We start from the raw sequence: 23190 nt of genomic DNA on the forward strand, positions 1-23190 counted from the left end.
CATTTTACAGATGCGGAAGCTAAGGCTCAGAGAGTTAAGAAATGCTCCCCAGACAGTGTTTTTTCTGTTATTTTTTGTCACACCTCCAATTGGTTCCATCTGCAACAGGCTTTGTTCTGTTCAATAATTGTTCTGTGCTTTTCATTCCCAACCAGAAGGGGAAGAACAAATAGCCTTGCTGCTGCCTCAGTCAAAATTACTGGAAGCTCCCTGATATAGGAAGATGTTTGGGCAGAGAATCCCAGGTCCTCCCTAATGCTCAGCCCCCAGTTGCAGAGGAAACCTCTCCTAGTCAAGCAAGCCAGGAGAGCTCTAACAGTCCTGGCAAGGACTTTGAAATCAGAGCCGGCCAGCATGTGTCCCTGAATATCAGAGTAGACACTATATTTACCCTGAAAAGTCCTTTAGTGCAAATGAGAGCTATAAATAACCATTAAGGCCCAAGCAAGTGGCCTTAACACATGGATTTCCTTCCAAACATGCAGACCCATTTTAATTAAATTTGTAATTAACCTTTGGGAGAGCAGGCCCCCTGGATCCTGCTTGCTTTCTGAGACACCGTGAGTAATTTCCTATTTGTTGGACATTTGGGGATGAGCATGCTCACTGGGTATTCAGCTCGGAAGGAAATTTCCCGGGAGCTTGCACAGAGCTGAGGTTCCAGGAGAAGAGTCCCTGGGTTGGAGTGACTGTCCCCTGCAGACGCCGGCATCAGAGTTTCTCTGCAAAGCCAATCCTTCTCTGACCGTTTTCCCCCAGAACAAGATGGGAGTCATGGCCATGCTGATGCTGCCCCTGCTGCTCCTGGGAATCAGCGGCCTCCTCTTCATTTATCAGGAGGTGTCCAGGCTGTGGTCAAAGTCAGCGGTGCAGAACAAAGTGGTGGTGATCACTGATGCCATCTCAGGACTGGGCAAGGGTAAGCGGGCTTCACTCCCTTTGTGCTCACCTCCAGCCTGAGGGACCGGCGGTGGCAGGGGAGCACAGGAGCAAACCTGTTGGGAGGGGAGGGTTCAATTCTGTGTTCTCTCCTTGCATCTGTCACTAACCAGCAAGGTTTTTGCCCTTTGGGAGGCTGCAGTTTCCTTATTTGATCAATGAACAGATTGAAACTTATCCAGTTGCAATCTCACAGCCTAAGGGCTAAAACTGATCTATGAATGTTCGTGATTTTGCTTTCATGAGGTTTCCAAAAATTTTGAAATGCAAAGCCCTTAGCTGGGGTTGCATCTGCTTTTGAGCCCGGACTAGGGAACTGGGTTCAATTCTTGGTTCCTATACTTACCTTGGACATTTCACTTCTCTACCTTCAATTTCTCATCTATCAAGCAATGGTGCCAGCAGTCTCTACCAGCAGTCTCTACCTCATAATGTCATTGTGAGGAATAAATGAATTCACACCTCGGTAGCACTTAGAAGAGCACCTGGGGCTATAACGGGAGCCACTCAAGGGTTTATAATAATGATAATGATGTACAAACTTAGACAGAGCATGCCCACCTTCGTGTGCCACTCCCCACCACTCCCTATTGTGTCATTCTTGGCCTGATGCTTTCAACCACCTCACCCAGTAGTCTCGAAGGCATTTACATTTGTAACTCTTGAATTATATAGTCCCAGGGGCCCCTCTGCTGGTGGCATCTGTGACCTGAGGAGTCTGTGTCTTTGGTTTTGCAAGATTTTGACTATCATTCCAAAAATGGTAGCACAACCCTCTCTGTTATATAGTTTGGGGGTGATTTCTGCTGTTGGTTTTGTTAATCCAGCATAGAACCCACACAGCCAAGCATACATCAGTCACTCAACAAGCGACTGTTGGTCCACTGTGTCCTGAGAATTAATCCCTTTCAGAGTCTCTACTGGCGGGCTGGGCACTTCCTCCCCTGGCGCCGCCGTCATGAGAACATGTGTAACCTCCTCTCTGAGAATGCCCTCAGTGCCTTCCGCTCATTGGGGCATCCCAATGGGAGTCAATCCGCATGCTTTTGAGGATGGATTAGATTTCAGTGAGTGGTCAACTTGGGTCAACCATGTCAGGATAAAACAAAGCTTGAAGCAGATAGACTTGGGTCCCTACATGGTCCCTTCACAACCCCCTGAAGCAATTCCCAAAGCGGGTATCCTGCTTCCACCCTGGAGCCCTCCCTGCCACATTCCCCTTCCTGTTGGCCCCTGAGGAACTGCCCTCTTAGATCCCACAGTCCTGTGTGTCCCTGCACCATCTTCAGCTCACTGCTTGGGCTGCACCCTGACTGTGTGTTTCTGAGTTGGTCCCCTAGACAAAGCTTCCTGATGGTGGAGCCTGACTTTTGCTCACCCTGGCATCCCCAGCACCTAACTTGATGTGTGGCGTCCAGTAAATGCCCAGCCCATGTTTATGTGATGAATAGCCTTTAACAGAGACCATGGGTTCAGGGAAGTCACTCGTTTAGATAAGCATGTTCTTGTGTGTTTGCTTTATTGGTTTCCAGTATGGTCAAAAAATATACTCTGTGTGATTTTGATTCTTTTGAATTGTTGATGTTTGTTTCATGGCCTGGATATGGTCCGTATGGGTATCCATATTATCTGTTCTGTGGGGTCTTGTAAAGAATGTATATTCTGCTGTCTTTGGGTGGAGGGGCCTACAGAAGTCAACTACAGCCTCTTGTTTGGAGAGGTTATTCAGTTCTTCTATGTCCTTGCTGATTTTCTTACTAGATAGCACTACTGTTCTCCCTATTGCTGAGAGTTGTATATCTGTTTTAATTGTCTCATTTTTTAAAAATCTCAGTTGGTTATAGTCACATATTGTATCAGGACCCCAGGAAATACATCTCAGGGGCAAAATGGTATTTGCAGGGGAATGTGGCCTACTCTGTTCTGACTGCTGTCAGTATTCTTTCTTACTGCATCTCATTGACCCACCCTGGAAAGAAATGCAAAGCAGAAAGAAATGAAGTCCAAGTATTTAGAAGTAACTTGAGAAGTTGAGCATGTGTGACCTTAAGCAAATGGTCGTGCCACTGATTCCAGGTTCCAGCTGCTCCATTTCTCAAGCCCAAGGCAAGAAAAAAGTGAGGGACAGGGAGAGGATGAAGTGGGCGCTGCGCAGCCCACAGCACACCCTGAACCATGGAACCCGGAAGAACCCCCCGGAAGCATGGGCAGTGTGGAGGAGGCAGCACCAGGTGGGAGACTAGGAAAGTCAAACCAATAGACCAAGGTCAGGACATTCAGCCCTCGCCCCAAATCCCCACAACTCAGACAAGTTGGGCATTGTGCCATCCTACACCTGCCGTGTCTTTGGCAAGAGTGACAATCAAAGTCCTTCAGCCACTGCACTTGAACTGCTTCAGGGAGTTCCAACCAAAATCATCCCTGTCAGAGTTTTTATCACTTCTAAAATTCACAACATTTCTCCTTTAAACATTTCTAAAATCACCCCAGATACAATGGTGCATGCTTGTAATCCCAGCACCTGGGGAGGCTGAGGCAGGAGGATAGAAAATTCAAGGGCAACCTGGAGAACTTAGAACCTGTCTTAAAATAAAAAATAAGAAGGGCTGAGGATGTAGCTCAATAGTACAGCACTTCTGGGTTCAATCCCCAGAACCAAAAAAAGACAAAAGCTGAGATCAGGCTATCTTTCAGGGCATCTTTCAATCCCTATAAAAGCTATCATTTCACTTCCATGGCCTCTGAAGTCAGGAAGCATCTTATATAGTCAATGGCATCTAAGATTTGATGAAATATTGGGAAGCGTTCTTTGTGTGTTTTGGCCAGTGTCCTAGTGCCTGACACAAGATAAATGCTGAGCTGAGCTGATAAGGAATAAAAATAACACCTGGTACGCCAAAAGCCTGGCCTCAGCAGAAACCGTTTACTTGGGAGTGGTGCTTGTAGTGTGGAGCACAAGAGTGGACTACAGCCTCCAGGGCCCGCCTGGGAAAGCAAGGTGTTGGCAGAGGAGAGGACGTGGAACAGCAGGAAGCAGCCCTCCAGCCTGGCTGCCTCTCCTAAGGAGGCCAAGGCTGCAGGTTTAGTCTGGCTCCTGACAACAGGTCCTCCCCTCCCAGGAAACCCAGCTTGAGAGGGAGGGAGAAAACAGGTGGGAACAGTGTACCCCTAACATGCTCCCTTCCCAGCAGTAGTGACAGCCTAGTGTAGAGAACAAGTTAACCGCAATTTGGATGTCAGACTTCAGATGCCTTGGCTTTACATCCTGGCCTCACCGCTCACTAGCTGTGGGACTCCAGGAAATTCAGATCAACTCAAGGAACCTCACGTCCCAATTTGTAAAATGTGACCACCATGGCTGCTTTACACCCAGCATGGCTGCTACAATGTTACGGTTTGGATCTGGAAAGTCCCCTGTTAGAAATACCGAGGTGCCACAAGAAATCAAACACCTGCTCAGAAGCAGGTGGGCAAGGCAAACTTTACTTCAGACAGAGGGTGGTGTACTGCAGATCCTGGCTAGCACCTGGCCTAGGCTGCCAGTTCGCCTGCTCTTATCCCTCACTCAGCACTGCCCTTCGCCCTGATAGGAGGAACCCTGGGTGACAATCCATGCAATTGGCTAATTTTAAAATTGGGGTGGGAAAAAGGGAAGGCCTGTGGTTACAATGGCTACAATTGAATCTTACATCCCAAATAAGGCTAAATAACTACATTTTGAAAATGGACCACCCGACTTTCTGTTTTTCATACCCCACAAAAGCTCGTGTGTTGGAACATCTCCACCATTGCAGCAAGGTTCAGAAGTGGAAATTGTAGGGCATTTTAGGCAATGATCAGATGGTGAGTACTGTAACCTCCTAGGTAGATTAATCTACTTGATGGATTAATAATTTGAATGAACTACTGGTTGGTAACTATAGACAGGTGGAGTATGGCTGGAGGAAGTAGGTCACTGGGAGCATGGCCTTGGGGGCTATGTCCTTGGCCTCTCCCCACTTCCCAACTGCCATAAAGTGAGTGGCATTTCTCTGCCACACCCTTCTGCCTTGATGCTTTTACAATGGAGTCTGTCCACTGTGAGCCAAAGTAAATATCACCTCCTCTAAGTGGCTTTTTTCAGGTATTTTAGTCACAGCAACAAAAAATTAACACTTATAGCCACTCAGAATTACGGCCCAAACTCCAAAAAGTTAGGGTTGTCCCTCCAAATGAAATGTCTTCGTGAATTCTGTTATTGTCTAGGCCATAAATATGAAAAATGATTAAGTTAAAAACAACAACAGTTAGAACCCCACTCACTGGGGAAAATGCCATGCCAATGCTTCATTCTGATCCTCCCCCTTTAGGATGCTCATGGATATGACCGTTTGTGAATGAGACTAATCACGGGGTGTCCTGAGACAAATTGCCTCAGTCCCTTTCAAATTTATTCAAAGGAGGAATTCCTTCCTCTGCAGTTTAAGAGGAAAAAAGAAAAAGAAAGAGAAAGAAGGAAGGAAAGAAAGAAAGATCAATCAGGCATCCCATGGCCTTCCGGTTACTATAGATTATGCAAAATCCTTTGATCACGGTAGGTTCCAAAGCATAGCACTGATTCAAAAATTGGGATGCCTAGTCCAATATATAATAAACATGTCCATTTTCCTTAAAGTTGAACTTTCTTTCCCCATCCCTACCACCCCCCAATAAAGCAAGTTGTAGGCTAGCTTCCTGCTGTTTCTGACCCTCCTAGGAGCAGAAGAGCAGGAAGGAGAGAGAGAGAAGAGCAAGGGACACTCTTACCTCAACTGACATGTTACAAGATGTTTCCAAGCCACATGGATCTGGCATGTGCTTAAGCCTGGCTGGAGCTGTAGATCAGCGGTTGAGTGCTTGCTTACCACGTGCAAGGCCCTGGGTTCCAGCCCCAGTCCTGCAAAAAAGCAGTTCATCCGCAGTTCTGTGAAATGGGGCATATGTGCTTTTCCTCCCCATTCTCCCTTCGGCCCCTTATTTTTTGGCTAGTCAACTCCGTGGAGAGTCTCCTTTCAGAGTTCCACCCCCCTTCTAAGAGGTCTTCTTGGGCAGACTTCAGAAGAGCTCTCAAGCCAAGCATGGCCTGCCTCTAGTCCACTGTGACTGTAAGCTCCTTGGTGCTTCAGACTGTTCTTCAGACTGTTCTTCAGCCCCACTTTTCTTTGCTGCCGCCCCTGGCTCTTGCCCATTACATTTCTCAGGTGCAACAGCTGGCTTCTAGTAGCAGGGAACCCCTAGTAGGTTGTCCAGAGGGTCCCTCCAGTGCCTTCTCTCTAGGATAGAGGTGATAGGAAAGAAACATACCTCTAACCCTAGCCCATGGGCAGAAATTCACTTAACAGTTCTCTCCAGAGAAATCCTCCTCCCAAGTTCCCCTTCTCTCTCCTCTTCTCTGATCCATTTGCATGATTCAATTTTTGACTACAGGGAATGGAATTTTATAAAATAGGTTTTCTGTAATTTTCTTTGAAAATCTGCATCTTGGACTGCCACCTAACTTTACAATTTTAATTATTATTTTGTTCTAATTAGTTATATATGACAGTAGAATGCATTTATAGATTTTGATAGATCATACATAAATGAAATGTAATCTCTCATTTTTCTGATTATACAAATTGTAGGATCACATTGGTCGTGCATTCATATATGTACATGAGGTAATAATGTCTGTTTCATTTTGTATCTATTTCATCTTAGTGCTTCAGTTAAACTTTCGATTTAATATCCTGTTACATATAGATAAGTATGATGTATCCTGTTATACACATAAACAGGAAGACACGATCGAGTTATAGTATTATATTTGACACCCTGATTTTAAATCTTTTTTTGAAACTTAGTTTATTGTGAACTTCTTTGCAAGTCAGTAGATGCATTTCAGCAAAATCAGTTTTAAGGGTTTCAAAATATTCTGTCTACACATACTATAATCTACCTTACCAATCTCCTATTGTATTAGACATTTGCAATTATCTCCAACTCTTTACCATTATAAATGGTACTGAGATAAATGATCTTATGTCTATGCAAACAAATGAATAAATGCCTAGAGTAAGTGCTCTTAAAGATACCATCCAGTTTTTCTTCCGAAAGACTATAGCAATGTATATTTCACCAAACTGAAAGTGGGAAAATAGTACCCTTCTCTCTTATCTTGCCAAAACTATTACCAGTTTGCTCTTGGTTATCTGATAGATCAAAATTCATGCTGTTTAAATGTGCATCTCTTTATCATTGGTATAAACTCTTAGCCTCTGTATGTTAACTCTTGGTCCTTTTTAAATAAATTGCTATCTCATCTCCTCAGTCCACTTCTTTATTAGTCTTTATCTTTTTTCTTATTGATTTGTATGAGTTATTTATATGTGAAATAAATTAGTTGTTTACTTATATACAGGTTATAAATGTTTTTCCTTGATTTGTTCTTTTTTATGCTTTTTTGACGTAAGTTTTTTTAAAGGTAAAATCTATAAATCAAGCCAGGTGCAATGGCACACACCTTTAATCCCAATGACTTGGGAGGCTGAGGTAGGAGGATCCCAAGTTCAAAGCCAGCCTCAGCGACTTAGTGACGCCCTAAGCAATTCAGCAAGACCCTGTTTCTAAATAAAATACAAAAAAAGAACTAGTATGTGTGTGTGTGTGTGTGTGTGTATATATATATGATGGAATATTACTCAGCTTTAAAGAAGAATGAAATTCTGACATTTGCTGGTAAATGGATGGAGTTAGAGAATATCATGCTAAGTGAAATAAGACAAACCCAAAAAACCAAAGACCAAATGTTTTCTCTGACATGTGAAAGCTAATTCATAATAAGGTAGTGGGGTGGGGGGAGAAGGAAGAATAGAGTTACTTTATATTAGGCAGAGGAAAGTGAAAGAAGGGGAAGGGGTATGGGGGAAGGAATGATAGTAGAGTGAAACAGACATCATTACCTCATGTGCATGTATGACTGCATGACCAATGTGACCCTACAACATGCATAATCAGAAGAATGGGAAATTACACTCTATTTATGTATGATCTATCAAAATACATAAATGCATTCTACAACTAATTAGAACACATAAAATTTAAAAATTAAAAAAAAGAACTGGGGGGCTGGGTTTGTGGCTCAGTGGTAGCACACCTGCCTAGCATGTGTGAGGCACTGGGTTCGATTCTCAGCACCGCTTATAAATAAATGAATAAAATAAAGGTCTATCAACATTAAAAAAAAAAAAAAGAACTGGGGATGTGGCTCAGTAGTTAAGCACCCCTGGGTTCAACCTCCAGTACCACAAAAAAGAAACAACAACAACAAAAAACTATAAGTCACTTTGGTTGTTTGTTTCTTCAGTGCATGCTAAAAAGACTTTTCCCCAACTCAAGAATATATATCCATCTCTACTTTCTTCTAGTTCTTTTATGATTCTGTTTTTATGTTTAACTATTTAGTATACTTAGTATATTTTGGTATAATGCATTTAGTTTTTCCCTCCCAAACACATATCCAAATATCACTTTTTAAACAATATGTTCTTTTCCACTAATTCAAAACACTAACTCTATCAAATGTTTACTAAATTCTCATTAATGCCTGGCTCTATATTTATCAGTATTTTTTATGTATGTTTGAGTCTCACTCTGCTTTCATTTTTGTGTTTTCATATTTTAATAATTATTTTTCAAAATGTTCTTTGCTTTCTTCATATTTATTATTCTGATTCAAATGTGCAAATTATCCCAAATAATATTTAGAGTCTTTTTGTAATTTCTCAAGACCCGTTGGGATCTTGATTTCCTACAACAAATTAACATAGAGATGAATTGACATCTTTATTGAATTTTGCCATCTGGAATCATGATGGACATCCCCTTTCTCAATAAACTTCTTTATGATTACACAAATGGTATGAATCTACATCTTGCACAACCATAGAAACAAAATGATGTACCCCAATCGTGTACAATGAATCCAAATGCAGTCTGTAAAAAATAAAAAAATAAAGAAATAATTTTTTAAAAATTCTACATTGTGAGGAAACCATACATTTTCTGCAGTGCTGACAACTCAAAGTGATGTGATTAATGCAGACACTTGTGTGTGAAACTTACTGGGCAGAATGACCACAGCCCCCCTCCTTCCAGCTCTCTCCATTATACCTGTTTTTTATTTTGTTTTGTTTTCATCTGTTTTCAGTGCTGTGGATGGAACCCAGGGCCTCCACATGTGAGGCCAGCACCCTGAGCCACGGCCCAACCTGTTTTCAGACCTCACTGAGATCTCCTCCCTAGAGCCCTTGACCTTCACTCCTGACCCTGCCTGGCTCAGATAGCATGGTCCAGCACCTCAATCACTCTCCCTCCAATACCCCAACCCTGTGCCCAGAAAGCCAGCCAACTATCCTATCCAACTGGCGTCCCCCTCTCCATCTGCATCAACCTGCTGCCCCTGCAGGAGAAAAATCACACAATAACAAAATCACTTTGAACTACTACATACAGGTACCTAGCCCCCCGTGGATGCCCAGTTTGCCAGGCCATCCTTCAGTGTGCCTGGTCAGCCTGGGTTGATCACTTCTTGGTGCCCAGGGGATAATACTGGATACCATCCTGGAGGAGGGGATGCTGGTGCCTCCCATAGATCCCTGTGCTTGGCTGGTTCATCCAATCTCCAGGTGCTGTGCATCCCACCCCCAGGTGTGGGCTAACGGCTCACAGATGCTTTCTTTCCCAGAGACTTGTCCACTGCCAATGAACATTACCTTGCCGACTTCTTCTCCACAGAGTGTGCCCGGGTGTTCCACACAGGTGGGGCAAGACTGGTGCTGTGTGGAAAGAACTGGGAGAGGCTCGAAAACCTATATGATGCTTTGACCAGTGTGGCTGACCCCAGAAAGGTAAGGCCTTCAGCAATTGGCTTGGGTCACTCCTAGGTATCCTTAATCCCCAGTGATTGTTGAAGAGAGGCTTTTGGGCCAAGTGGAATAAACTGGTGACTGCTTTGGGCAAAAGGGAGATGATGACCCCACTGACCTTGACATAGGCATAAGGGGTAACTTGCTTTGACTACTCACCAGGCCAAAAATTTGACCTCTCACCCTGATTCTGTGTAAGTTATACTCAACAAGAATCTAGAATACAGCAGATGTCCCAGGTATGAGCTGATTTTAAAACCCAGACATGGCTGGTTTTAAAACAAATAACAACAAAAATTCTCAGATGACCTACCTTCGAAGAAATCAGAGACATGAAGTCCCCTCCCCAGAATTCTCCCAGGAAGCAACTACTTATCCCAAATGCAGCTATAATTTTTCAAGCATTTCAGGAGCATTGTTTAAGAAGTTGCCCTTCAGGCTGTCTTTGGGATCTTCTGTTTTTAAATCTGTACCCTTGAGGTTGGATTTGATGCTTGTCAACAGCCAAAAGTAATTTAGAGCTAAATTCAGGATTTGAGGCGATGGATCAAATAGTACAACACAGAATTCTCCACAGCATTTCTTGGGATTTTACAGGTTACAAGGCTCTGCAGTCAGTTGTGTGGGCAATGTTCAGGTTTGTGTGCTTTCTTGATTGCAGGACCTCTCTGAGACTTCGATATGCTAGTGTGCATAGCGTATCTCCAAAAAAGGACTTGAAGAATAGTCTATATTTCCCACACAAATATGACCACACAGTGAGAACCTTCTCTTGAAAGGCATATCTCAGAACTAGCGTCTGTCATACACTCAGATTGTATCAACCACACAGTGCCACCCCTGGACCAATAGTCTTTTTTTTTTTTTTTTTTTTTTTTTTTTTTTTTTTTGTACCAGGGATTGAACCCAAAGATTCTTAACCACTGAGACACATCCCCAGCCCTTTTTTGGATACAGGGTTTTGCTGAGTTTCTAAGTGCCTCGCTAAGTTGCTGAAGCTGACTTTGAACTCGAGATCCTTCTGCCTCAGTCTCCCTGAGCTTCTAGGATTACAGGAGGCATGACACCGTGCCTGGCCCAATAGAGGCTTGATAATTGCAAGTATCTAGAGCTGAACACAGTACCTAGCACATAGTAGGTGCTCCAAAAATACTGTGTCAAGTATATGATTTGGGTCCAAACAAAAATGTGGCTTCAGAGTACTGTGATTGATCTTCTGAATCTTTTAAGCCAGTCTGGAAAGCAATTTCCAAAAAGGAGTTCAGAAATGTTAAAAGTAACAATGTTGCCTTTTGGAGCCCCAGCAGGGTTGACCACTGTCAAGGGCAATACTCATTTGGATTTATCAGTTCTAGAACCTTGGCCAAAAATTCAGACTTACTACTGCATTTTAAGATTTGGAGTTTCTGTTGCCCTGGTCCCCAGAATGAATTCTTCATCTATCTCCTTCTTCCCCGAGTCATTTCAACTTCTTCTTCTTCTTTAGCTTTTTTGTTTGTTTTGGGTGTTGTTATTTGCAGTTATTCCATGAGCTTTGAATTGCAAAAATGGTAACTCTTAGATTGGGGATCCCCACAGTCTACAAAAGAGGTGATCCCACACATTCCCTGATCCCACACATCTCTCATCGGTTCAGCAGACATTCACCCCGAAGCTGGTCCTATTGGATCTCGCAGACATCAGCTGTGTCCAGGATGTGGCAAAGGAAGTCCTGGATTGCTATGGCTGTGTGGACATCCTCATCAACAACGCCAGTGTGAAGATGAAGGGGCCTGTCGATAAGATCTCTCTGGAGCTCGACAAAAAGATCATGGATGCCAACTATTTTGGGCCCATCACTCTGACCAAAGGTCTCGTGAGTTTCATTTCCTTATGGATTTCTGGGCCACAGGATGCCATGGAGGGCTCTATTAGGTAGCCAGACAGGCATCCCATTCTGGATGGAATTCCTCAACCCATCAGAAAACTCCCATACTTAATAACATTCTCATTGTAAACACTGGTGACAGAAAAGGGCTCCTGGAAGAGTCACTGGTATATTCCAACCTCCCTCTTATGAAACCCTCTGCTCGCCCAAGTTCTGCCCTTTACCCCTCTCTCCATACTCACACCCATGACCCCCCTCAGATTCAACATCTCTGCACTCTGTCTTCATCTTTTGCCTGTATTTTGCTACATCAGCCTTCTAGTTGTGCTGCTCATAACCAGGATAGGTGATCAAAGGTTCTGTCCTCAGAAATGAAGGAGAGGAAGGGTTTATCCCCGAACTACAAGAGACCCAGTGTTCTTTCAACCTCTTCATAGAAACAGAGAAGATGCCTCCCTGAAAGGGTGAGCTGGAGGCTCCTGTGTGGGCCACAGAAGACCTCTAAGTGGAGCTGCCGCGCTGCTGAGCTCAATGACAGGTCCGAAGCCCAGGAGGTTAGGGATGGAGATCACTGTGAGCTAGAAGCACAAAGCCTCTCCCCAAAAGAGAAAGAAAGAAAGAAAGAGAGAGAGAGAGAGGGAGGGAGGGAGGGAGGAAGAAAGAAAGGAGGGAGGGAGGGAAGGAAAGGAAAAGAAAGGAGAGGAGAGGAGAGGAAACGGGAAAGGGAAAGGGAGGGAAGGGAAGGGAAGGAAAGGAGGAAGGAAGTTTTCTCCAATCAGCAGCTCAGGGGAGAGTGTGAGCCTGAAGAGCCCCTCCCCACTTAGGCAGCAGAGTGTCCCGCAGCAATGGAGAAGGCATGACCTCAGAGACACCTTCCAGATAGCCAGCTCCCAGCCTAAGAACCTCCAGTAATGGGATTCTAAGACAGACAAGGGGAAAGAAGCAGTTGAGGCAGAAAGAGGACTTTCCAGAGCTTCTAGAATGGTACCCCAGAGGTAATGGTACCCCAGTCCCTGCAGACACATCAAGCAAAGTGGTGTGTCATTTCATCAACCTTTGATGCAGACTGCTCTATGGCAGCAAAGTGAGGAACAGAAACGTGAAGTGGGAACAGACGGGACTGGTTTCTCCTCCTGGTTGGGCCTCTCACATGCTAAAGGACCTGCATCTGGTCACCAGCTCTGGGCCTCTGCTCTTCTCTAACACAAAGGGGCTAAATTCAATTGAAAGTTAGTCTTCCAGCACCATCATTCATTTTTGGCCCCAGCCCCATTCACCTGTACCATTGATTTACTTAAGATCTTTCTCCACTTTTCCCCATTTAAAAATCAAATCCACATTAGGAAGAAATATTTATCATACCAACATACCTATAAATGCCTCTTCCCTCTCAATGAATAGAAGGCACGCTGAAAACTAAGTGAAGTAAGTTCTTCCAACACAGCCTGGAGGATGTTCAGTCTCTCTTCTCTTTGCGAAAAGATTTGTCAGCACTTGCAAGACAGGCATTAAAGACATATTAGACCAACGTGAGATGTTCTTGAGACAATAGAAGAATTAAAAAGAAAAAGTCTTCCCTATTATTAAAATCACTGTCATTTAATTAATGCATATTGGTAGGTCATTTAAAATCAACCAGCCATACACCAGGTGAGCTGAGCCTCTCTTGGACACTGGGTCAATGATTGTGGGGGTCCATTCCATCCCTGTCCTGCTGCAGTCTAACTGTCACTGAGATAGTGGGGTCATATGTGATGGGGAGGCGGGGAAGGGACTGCCTGCTTCTGCCTGACCCCACTCTGATTTCTAACTGTGACTCATTGTGTTTTCCAGTCCTACTTCCCAACATGATCTCCCGGAGAACAGGCCAAATTGTATTAGTGAATAACATCCAAGGGAAGTTTGGGATCCCATTCCGCACAGCTTGTAAGTTGCTAAGACGAAAATGGCGTGCCTCGTGCTGTACTTCTTATGATAAGCACAGTTGTGTCTAAGACCAGGCCTATGATTGATTACATGGGGCAAAGGATGTCTCATCCATAGATGAGATGGTGTCTATGACACTATGTCTTTTATTCATTACTTTCCTATTTTTTGAGCATCTACAGCATGCAGATCCCTTTGGGAGAAGGTGGGATGTAAGAGATAAGGTTCCACTCCTCCTGGAGCTCAGCCTCACAGATGGGCAGGACATATACTGGCTGAACATGACAAAGCCAGATGAAGGTCATGCTCCTTCCTGGATGCAACGCCCCAGCTCAAAAGCCCTTTCCTCCATGAGGATGATGCCCATGAAGGACAGGAAAGATTGAAACTAGGGAAAAGAAGGTTGGGTGCACATCACAAAATGGGAGAAAGATGGATTCATTCTGAGGAAGGAAAAGAAAGAATGGCAGAATTCCAGGAGAGGGGCAGCCCCAAGGTTGAGAAGCTCAAGGAACAGAGAGATTTCCAAATATATGTTCATGGAATCTGTTGGGAAAGTTCTGGAGACATTTCTACCTCCAATGAGGTAGGCTCTGGCCATTTCCTTGTCTTTATGGCCCACAGTACAATGTGAAAATTAGGAGCTCATTGAGCATCTAATGGACAAAGGGTTAGAAGGGAGAGAGGAAAGAAGAAAATTAAAATAGGCAGTCTCCCGGCAAAAATAGGGCTGCTATAACAAAATACCACAGACTGGGGAGTCTTAAACAAAAGAAATGTATTTGTTAAGTCCCTACTGGGCCACCTTTACCAGTGCAACCCGGTGCCATTCACTCCCATACTTTTTGATTCTCATTCTTCACTATTCACAAAATGGGTGTAATAATTCCTCTGCCCCTCTTCATTCAATATGCAGCCATCCCTCACTATCCACAGAGGATTAGTTCCAGGAGTCCCCACACACCAATACCAAAGTCCATGGATGCTTCAGTTCCTTAAATAAAATCACACAGTATTTGCATATAACCTACACACATCATCCTGTGTAATTTCAATCATCTCTAGATTACAATACCAAAGAGAAAGTAAGTTCTATGTAAATAGTTACTAGATGGTATTGTTTATGGATTAGTGAGCAAAAAAGAGTCTGTACACGTTCAGTATAGATGCGACTTTTTTCTGAATATTTTTGATCCATGGTTGGGGAATCCATGGATACAGAGGACCGAATATATTAAAATAATGAGACAGTGAGTCTCATGCAGATGCAGAGACTCACATGAAATGAAGTCTGTAGCTTCATTGTACTCACGGGGCAGGGGACAAGCGGCAGGGAAGGGGTGCAAGTGGAGGCAGGTGCCCATCTGGGTTTGGTTCAGCCAGCATGATGGCAATTTCTTTTTGTTATTTAATCTTTAGTTATGTAAATGTTGGGAGATTTCAATAAATGTCAGGATTTCGGTTTCTGAACAATCTGGAAGGTGTTGCCCCCCTTCCATGGCAACAGCTGACTGGAGCTGAGCGCACCTGCAGGCATAGCCTGCACTATCTCATTCACCTTGACTCCTAGGAGGCTTCTCTGTACTCATTGCTCACATTTTTTTACTTTCAAACCTAGAAACTAGAGTGGTCATGCAAAAACTGACCACTTATCCAAGGGTTTCCATGAGCCAGGCACCATGTGACACCCTTCACACATGGTGCTTTGTTCAATGCTTAAGGCAACTCCTCTTTGGTGAGCCTCATTTTACAGGTGAGGAACTGGAGCCCCAGCCCTGCGTCCTTCATAGTGAGGGAGCTAAATGGTTTTCTCAGGGCACTCTGGACCAGCAAGCATGAAAAGGACAGCCTGGCCCCTCAGGCTGGAGAACAAGGAAAGGGGTCTGGTTGTAGGTATCTGTGCCTAGGGGAGGGCACAATACATTCACCTACTGCCCCCCTCTGCCTGCAGTTGACACCTCTGAAATGTGAAAATGGCACCCACACATTCAAGAGGTGGCTCTAACTTCCCAAAGCTTTGGGAGTATCCACCATTTGGAATTTTTAAACAATTCTTTACCCAATTCATGGCCTTTATGATTCGAACTGAATTTGGTACTAGATGATATGGACAGTTTCTCCAAAAAAAGACAGTGGATGGGGACGGGTTTCTGTCCTCCAGGCTTACCACAGCCACCAACTGGCCCCAAACCTTAGATAAGTCCCTTGGGTATCAGCAGTCCTGGGAAGGAATGGGAAATCATACCCAGGCTGGGCTTTTTACATTGGCTCATTTGATCTTCACAATAACTTGTCAAGAGAGATTTCATCTTCGTTTTTAAAGATAAGAAAACCAAGTCTCAGGTAATTTGTCCAAGGCACACAGCATGCAAACAGCTAAACTGGATTCAAACCCAGCTCCACCTCTTTCTGCCTCTTCAATGGGGCTTTGTCCTCATCTATAAAGCCAAGCGTGGACTTTTTAAGGCCACTTTCAGCTCTTGAGTTTGTAGGAATGTGTATGTCGGCCCTCTGGTCTCCAGTGTACCCACCAGGAAACAGGACTGGGGCCCTTCCAGCGCCCACTTCTGACTTGTTTTCTTCTAGATTCGGCCTCCAAACATGCGGCCCTCGGCTTCTTTGACTGCCTAAGAGCAGAAGTGGAAGAATATGATGTTGTGGTCAGTACTGTGAGCCCCACGTTCATCCGGTCGTACCACGTTTATCCAGAGCAAGGAAACTGGGAAGCCTCCATTTGGAAATGTGAGATGTCAAAGAGAAGCTGGAAGCTGGGAGGTGGGATGGGGAGGGCGAGGCAGGGTTCCTGAAGCATGAGTCTGGGGTTGGTAGAGCCTGGGCAAATAGCTAATGGCAGGATGTGGGCCTCAAACCTTTAGGACAAGACACCAGGGAAAGAGAATCCCAACCTGGAACCCACAGAATATGGCTGGGCTGTTCAACAGCCTGCCACATCTCACAACCAGCCTCCCAGCCTATTTTGCATGTGTAATAACCAGAATTTGGGCTTTAAGAATTGTCCTACTAGCCAGGTGTGGTAGCTCACACCCGTAATCCCAGCTGCTAGGGAGGCTGAGGCAGGAAGATCATAAGTTCAAAGCCAACCTCAGCAACTTAGCAAGGCCCTAAGCAACTCAGTGAGACCCTGTCTCTACATAAAATACAAAACAGGACTGGGGATGTGACTCAGTGGTCCAGTGCCCCTGGATTCAATCCCCCGTAACAAAAACAAAAATAAAAAAACTGTCCTGCTCCCCCTTTCCAAAATGGCAGCAGAGTGTGGGCTAAGACTTTCAAGCCAGACCACCTGCACTGGAAGCTTGCCTCTGTTACAGATCAGACTATTGAACACTGGCAAGTCCTTTAATGACTCTGTGCCTTGGTTTCCCCTTTACTGAGGGATAATAATACCTACTTCATAGAGTTGTTCAGTAGCCTAAAACTTCCATCTCACCAGCCCACAGTGAGTACTCTATAAATACATCATTATTATTCTAGAATATTCCAAGCCCTACATCCAGCCCAAGGCTCTAGGTATACATCAAAAAATCAATATGAACCAAGTTGGAAGAAAAAGCAAGTGGTCCCAGGAGGCTCTGGACAAACACAGCTTCACAATGACAAAGGATGGCCTCCTAATTCATCTAGCACTTTCATATTTCCTAAACTCTTCTGTGTCCCTTCTTCTCAAAATGCCCTAGTCAAGGTATTAAGGAGGGCTAGGCCCATTTCACAGATGAAGAAACAGAGCCCAGGGGGTTAGTGTCTCCCCAGGGATAGAGGCCAGTGGATGGCAGAGTCGACCTGTAAACGATGCTGCCAGGGATGGCCTACTTTTCTCCAGATTTTAGGCAGGCAGAGGGTTCTGGGAAGCTTGCTCCCCTTACAGGCCATAAACCCTGCCCTCTCCTGGGGCCCTTCAGTCTTTTTCAGGAAGCTGGCCTATGGCGTGCACCCGGTGGAGGTGGCGGAGGAGGTGATGCGCACCGTAAGGCGGAAGAAGCAGGAGGTGTACATGGCCAACCCTATCCCCAAGGCTGCCGTCTACATCCGCACCTTCTTCCCAGAGTTCTTTTTCGCTGTGGTGGCCTGTGGGGTGAAGGACAAGCTCAATGTCCCCGAAGAGGGTTAACTGGAAGAAGCCAATGGATTACTTCATGGAAATAAAGGCTTTCTTGGCAGGTGCCAGCTGGTCTGTCCTCTCGCTGGCACTGGGGTCCCTCACAAGCCCTATTCCTAACGCGTCGGAGCTCTCCCTGTGGAGGCACTCACCATCCCAGCGAGGGTGGCTCTCAGAGCCTGCTAAGAAGCTGCAAGGCTTCTGGGTGTCTCCCACTGACATCCCCAGGACACACTTCCAGAACCTTCCCTGCTCTGGAAGGTAACAACTGAGCAGGAAAACAGGAGCCACAATGTGTCTAACACCCACATTATACACACACACACTGTGACCACTGATCTGCTCAGAGGCTCACTTGGAAAACCACCTCCACTGTATGCAAGGGTGACCTGCCCACATCAGCCTTGACTCAGCAACCTTTATGATAGAACTGCCCAATTGGACTTTCTTTAGGGACAAGAAGTATAGTTTGTATTGTCCGATATGATGGCTGCCAGCCATCACGTGAAAAACTGAAATTTTAATTTTAATTGTGATTAATTTTAACTTAACAGCTGTTATTTAAGTATTATATAATGCAATTGTTATATATTAGTTATTAATATTAATGATATTAATATTTATAATGAATATATTATATAAATAATATAAATATATAAAATGATATGTTAACGTGTATTAACACACTAATATCAATCATTGATATATTATTTCATATTAATGTATAGTTATAAATTAAGTTTAACTGATATTATTAATAGCCTCGCTCATTGAAGCAGTGCCACAGAGCTATGATAGACAACCCTGGCACCTTCCCCCAGGGACTGAGTTCATTGGCCTGAAGAGTGGTGCAGCTGAGCTAGATTTTTAGGGTCTCAGTTTTTCTAAATTGTGCAGTGAATGCTGAGAACCTCTGAATTTCCACTTCATTGCAGACTTTCTTATGTTCTCAAAGCAAAATTCATTTAAAACCTCCATTCATGTTACTGGTGAGCACTTAGTTTTTTTTTGTTTTGTTTTGTTTTGTTTTGTTTAATACAGTAGATGATTCTTGGGTTCTTGGAAAACGTAGAGCAGGTTTTTTGCACAAATATTTTAAGCTGGCTCAAAATTGTCTAATATTTATAGACGAAAGCAAAACTTTCTTTCCTGAACCTGTCATTTAACAAAATTAACGTATACAGGGTACACAGATGCACATATAAATCTTCATTTAAGAAGTAAAATGCCCAAGATCACGGGATCACCCTGAAGTCCATCGACCCCAGAACATGACTGATGGTTGAGACCTCCAGCATAGGAAAGCAAGATGTGGGGGTAAAATTTAGGAAGGTCAGTCAAAACTTCTTTTGAGAAGTTTTGTCATTGTTGGACAGCGACACTACAAAGGTGCTCAGGACAGAGCCAATAGATGGCAGGTTGGGGCTTTGGGGGCACAACTGCAGCAGGAAAGTACTGAAACTTAATTAGTGGCCAGAAAGTAGGGATCGCAGCTCTGGAACAGGCGGGACTGCATCTGGGGCCACAGACAGCCAATCCTGGGGACACACAGGGAAGGGATCTAGCCAGAATTTGGCCATCACCCAAACCCAGGATATGGGTCCTCATCTGCTTCCTTTCGGACTCTGCCTGGTGGCAGGTGAGTTCCAGACCATGGGTGAGGGTGAGAGGCTGAACTCTGGGTGACACAGGGGCACAGTGGGGAAGGGACTGAGTCTGGAAGTATCCACTTTGGTACTAAAAGTCCCTCTCTGGGAGTGCGAGGACTCTGAGGTGCAGGAAGACAACAGACACCTGGGATTCCCCTAAAGAAGCCACCAAGCAACAGACTTGTAGAAAAGGGACTCTCCTGTGGACATGGGCCTGCTCACTGTTCTCTTGTCAGCTGCCCAAGCGTGCACTGGAGCAGAGGGTGGTCACAGACCTATGATAGAGCTAGTAAGAGTGACTGGCAGAAACATCCAGTCCCCCGAAGTCGGAATTCCTGTCTTGGACTTTGTTCTCTCCATAACTGAATATTCCCTGTTGGTTTCAGATGCCAGTGAGTCTCCGTGTCCTTTCAGAGGCCCTACTGCCTTCTCAGGATGAGGTATCTCACCAACCCAGTAAATGAAAACCCACAACCCTTATGTAGAAACAGTGGGAATTTTTTTTAAATGTCAAAAGGGCTAACACAAGAGGTTGGGGTTGGAGCTAGGAAGACATGCAGTATGAATAATTGCCACCAGGTGCCACTGTGGCTCCAAACCCATTTTGTCTGTAACTTCTCTCCACTGAAACATTGCACAGCAATAATGAGCTCACATATGATAATCACAATTTCCAATGACCAATCACTTTCAGTTCATAGGTGGCTGCCATAGGTGAACAGGTTTCCTTTTCCATGTGCTCCTGCCATGTTCTGCCTTGTCCCATTTGGTCTTCACATAAACCTTAACTCATTCATTGCAAGGGCTGCCAAGCCATTTCACAGATAAGGAAACTGAGGGTTCTTACGGGATTCTAGTGCTCTGGGCAGAATGAGTGCAACCTGAGGGTGGTGGTCGCTGAGACACAGAAGGTCCAGACTCTTGAAGGACCCGGTACCCACTGACGTTCCAGGCCACAGAGTGGCCACCCTGCGGTACTGCAGAGCTTTAAAGTAGCCTTCACACCACGCTAGGAAAGGTGATGATTTCCTGGGAGTTTCCCCCCCAATATCTACAAAATTGGACTAAATAAGAAAGCATAAAGAAACAGAAAAAAAAAGTCACATTCCCCAACAACCACTTTTAGCCTTTGGGCCCTACCCTGAGAAGTCCAGAATCCTTCTCAAGAGCACGTGGCTTGGAGTCTCAGGGGTCCCCCAACGTGCAGCTACAAGACCAAAGACACACTGCAGGGGACAGCCATGCCAGTGTCCAGGACAGCCTCTCTTTGCCCCTCCAGATCCTGGTACTGTTCCATCTCAGTGCCTCAGGATCCTGGCCTGTGTGGACAGCAGCAATGGGCTCCCTTGCTTCTTGTCTACTGACCTAGCTCCGCCCCAGGGGAGAGGTGGGCAGGAAGAGAAGGAGGCTGGAGTACTTAGGCCTCAGCTTTCTCCCTGCGAGGTTGCTGCAGGTGACTGAATCCTTGCTCCCACCAGGTAGGTGTTGGGCAGGTATCCCATTGGGAATGGCTCCCTCCTTTTGTCCCTTCAGGTCTAGATGATAATGGCTCCTGCCGTTGTTAGCCCTGGGTGTTTCATCATCCTTCCTTGGTTTCTCTTAACTCTAACCACATCTGTAACTAGTTCCTTCATTAAACTCTCCTTGATTACCTCTTGTGATAGGTTGAATGGTGTGCCCCCACCAAAAAAGATATATTGATATCCTAGTCCTCAGTAGCTTAGAATGTGACCTTATTTAAAATGAAGTCTTCACAAGTTGTAACTAGTCAACCCCTTTTCAGTGTGACTGATGTCATGATGAGATGTGACACCAGAGACACACAGGGAGAAGGTCCTGTGCTACTGAAGGCAGAGACTGGTGTTATGCAACTACACGCCAAGGAGTGCCAAAGATTGTCGGCAAACCAGCAGAAGCTAGAAGGAGGCAAGGAAGTTGTTATGGTTTGGATCTTAAATGTCCCCCAAAGTCTCATGTGTTAAAGGCTTGGTCACCAGCCTGTAACCCTATTAGGATATGGTAGGACCTTTAGGAGGTAGGTCCTGGTGGAAGGAAGTTAGGTTATTGGGATCCCTGACCCCTTCCTCTCTCTCTTTGCTTCCTGACTGCTATAGGTACACAGGTTTCCTTTTCCATGTGCTCCTGCCATAATGTTCTGCCTTGCCACAGGCCCCAAAGCAAAAGGGCCAAGCAACCATGGACTGAAATCTCTGACACTATGAGCCAAACAAACTTTTCCTCCTTTAAGTTGATTCTCTCAGGTATTTATCATCAGAGTGATGGAAAACTAACACAGAAGTGCCTTCTTCTTCAGGTTTTGGAGAATGCAAGGTCCTACTGACAGTTTGAATTCAGACTTCTAGCTTCTAGAACTGTAAACAACAGATTTCCATTTCAAGCCACCTAATGTGTGGCAATTTGTCACAGCAGTCCTAGAAAATTAATATATCCCATCTGTTTCCAGCTTGGACCTTGACATAGCCAATTCCAGAAGAAGTTCATAAGACTCATTGAGACACTCTAGAACCAGAGGAAATGGCTATTTCTTCAAAAACACATGCGCGGTCTTCTAGGAGCACTTATTGTGCTCAAAAAAACAACTGGCCCTCTAAGTCATCATAGACCTAAGCAGCTTCTAATTGAAGGGCCCTACTCATCCCAAAATTGCTAATGAGAATCTCAAAATTGCTAGTGAGAATGGAACTTCTCTAAGGTTTAGCTATTATCTGTAGAATATTCCAAGCAAATGTGTTCAGTGACAGATATCTGACTACACATGAGCAGAGGACTTGACTGTGGAGGCAGAACTCACCAGAGCTTTCTACAAAGAGGGTCAGAAACACTGAAATCCTGGTGCCCTGAAGAAAGATAGTATGTATGACCAGCACGGTGGAATAAACCTGTACAGGAGGATGGACCCCTAAATTAGTGGCCCTGTACCAGCAACCAGCCAGATGTGGTCTGCCCGGCCAAGAAAGGCTCTGCTAGCTGCCAACCCGGATTCCCACACCATTCCTGTAAGGGGATGGTCTTCTCTAACATGGGATCCCTCACAAGAGTGAATCAATAGGCCGGCAGATACACACCAAGAGCCAATGTAAATGAACCATGGGCCCCCTGGCTGTCCTTGACCTCTCACTGTCATTACCACCCCATATCCTGTGGCTGACCAAGTGGATCCTAGGAAGTCAAATGCTGTGTCAGTTATGATTTTGAGGGTTACAAGCAACAAGAATTCAACTCACATGTTTGTTCACCCAAATAACCAGGAAGTTTTTATTTCTGTCATCTTTAGAGTCCAACATCCAAATGGTGCCATCAGTATTCCATCTTTTTTTGACATCTCTCAGCAACATACACCATTATGTGGGCTTCACTCTCAGCTGTCCCTACTATCAGAATGAGATGGACACCAATAACTCCAGACTCATGTCCTATCTGCTTAGAACCCAAGTAGAAATAGATTTCTCTTTCCCAATAGCTCAAGTTAAGTACTCATCCCCTTAGGGTGGATGGCCATTTGAAACAGCCACTGCCTGTCTGATTATCCTGTCCTGGGTGGGCCATGTGCCTATCCTAGGACAAGAGACATGGGACAGCTCTGCCTGAACAAGTGCAGAGAGAGAAAGGCTACTTCCCCAACAGAAAACGAAGATGCTCTTTCAAGAAAGAGAGAACACATATTTTGCAGGAAAAACAGCCTTTCTTTCTAAATGCTTGTCCCCAAAGAAAGCAATGGAACAACACATGCTGGGCATTAACAACTCT

The 23190-nt window shown here is 44.8% G+C and overlaps 1 protein-coding gene across 2 annotated transcripts; it reads left to right on the forward strand.

Moving 5' to 3' along the window:
* The first annotated feature begins 407 nt into the window (after positions 1 to 407).
* DHRS7C (dehydrogenase/reductase 7C) lies at positions 408 to 17838 on the forward strand. 2 transcript variants are annotated; one of them, XM_079132394.1, is made up of 7 exons: positions 408 to 560; positions 760 to 919; positions 9733 to 9845; positions 11500 to 11713; positions 13564 to 13656; positions 16243 to 16398; positions 17577 to 17838. In XM_079132394.1, the coding sequence occupies exons 2-7, from the start codon at positions 766 to 768 to the stop codon at positions 17783 to 17785; spliced, it is 939 nt and encodes a 312-aa protein (XP_078988520.1). In that variant the 5' UTR covers positions 408 to 560; positions 760 to 765; the 3' UTR covers positions 17786 to 17838. The 2 variants fall into 2 exon arrangements, with proteins under 2 accessions (XP_078988520.1, XP_078988521.1); XM_079132395.1 differs by having other exon boundaries at positions 11503 to 11713.
* The last annotated feature ends 5352 nt before the right edge of the window (positions 17839 to 23190 follow it).

Source organism: Sciurus vulgaris (assembly GCF_902686455.1).
Source record: "Sciurus vulgaris genome assembly, chromosome: 3".
In the NCBI taxonomy this organism is placed as follows: Eukaryota; Metazoa; Chordata; class Mammalia; order Rodentia; family Sciuridae; genus Sciurus; species Sciurus vulgaris.

Bases quoted from the DNA above. Each gene is read 5' to 3' on its own strand.
- DHRS7C (XM_079132394.1), top strand. From the start codon at position 766: ATGGGAGTCATGGCCATGCTGATGCTGCCCCTGCTGCTCCTGGGAATC. The intron at 920-9,732 runs GTAAGCGGGCTT...TCTTCTCCACAG, and splicing joins CATCTCAGGACTGGGCAAGG to AGTGTGCCCGGGTGTTCCAC. The intron at 11,714-13,563 runs GTCTCGTGAGTT...TGTGTTTTCCAG, and splicing joins GCCCATCACTCTGACCAAAG to TCCTACTTCCCAACATGATC.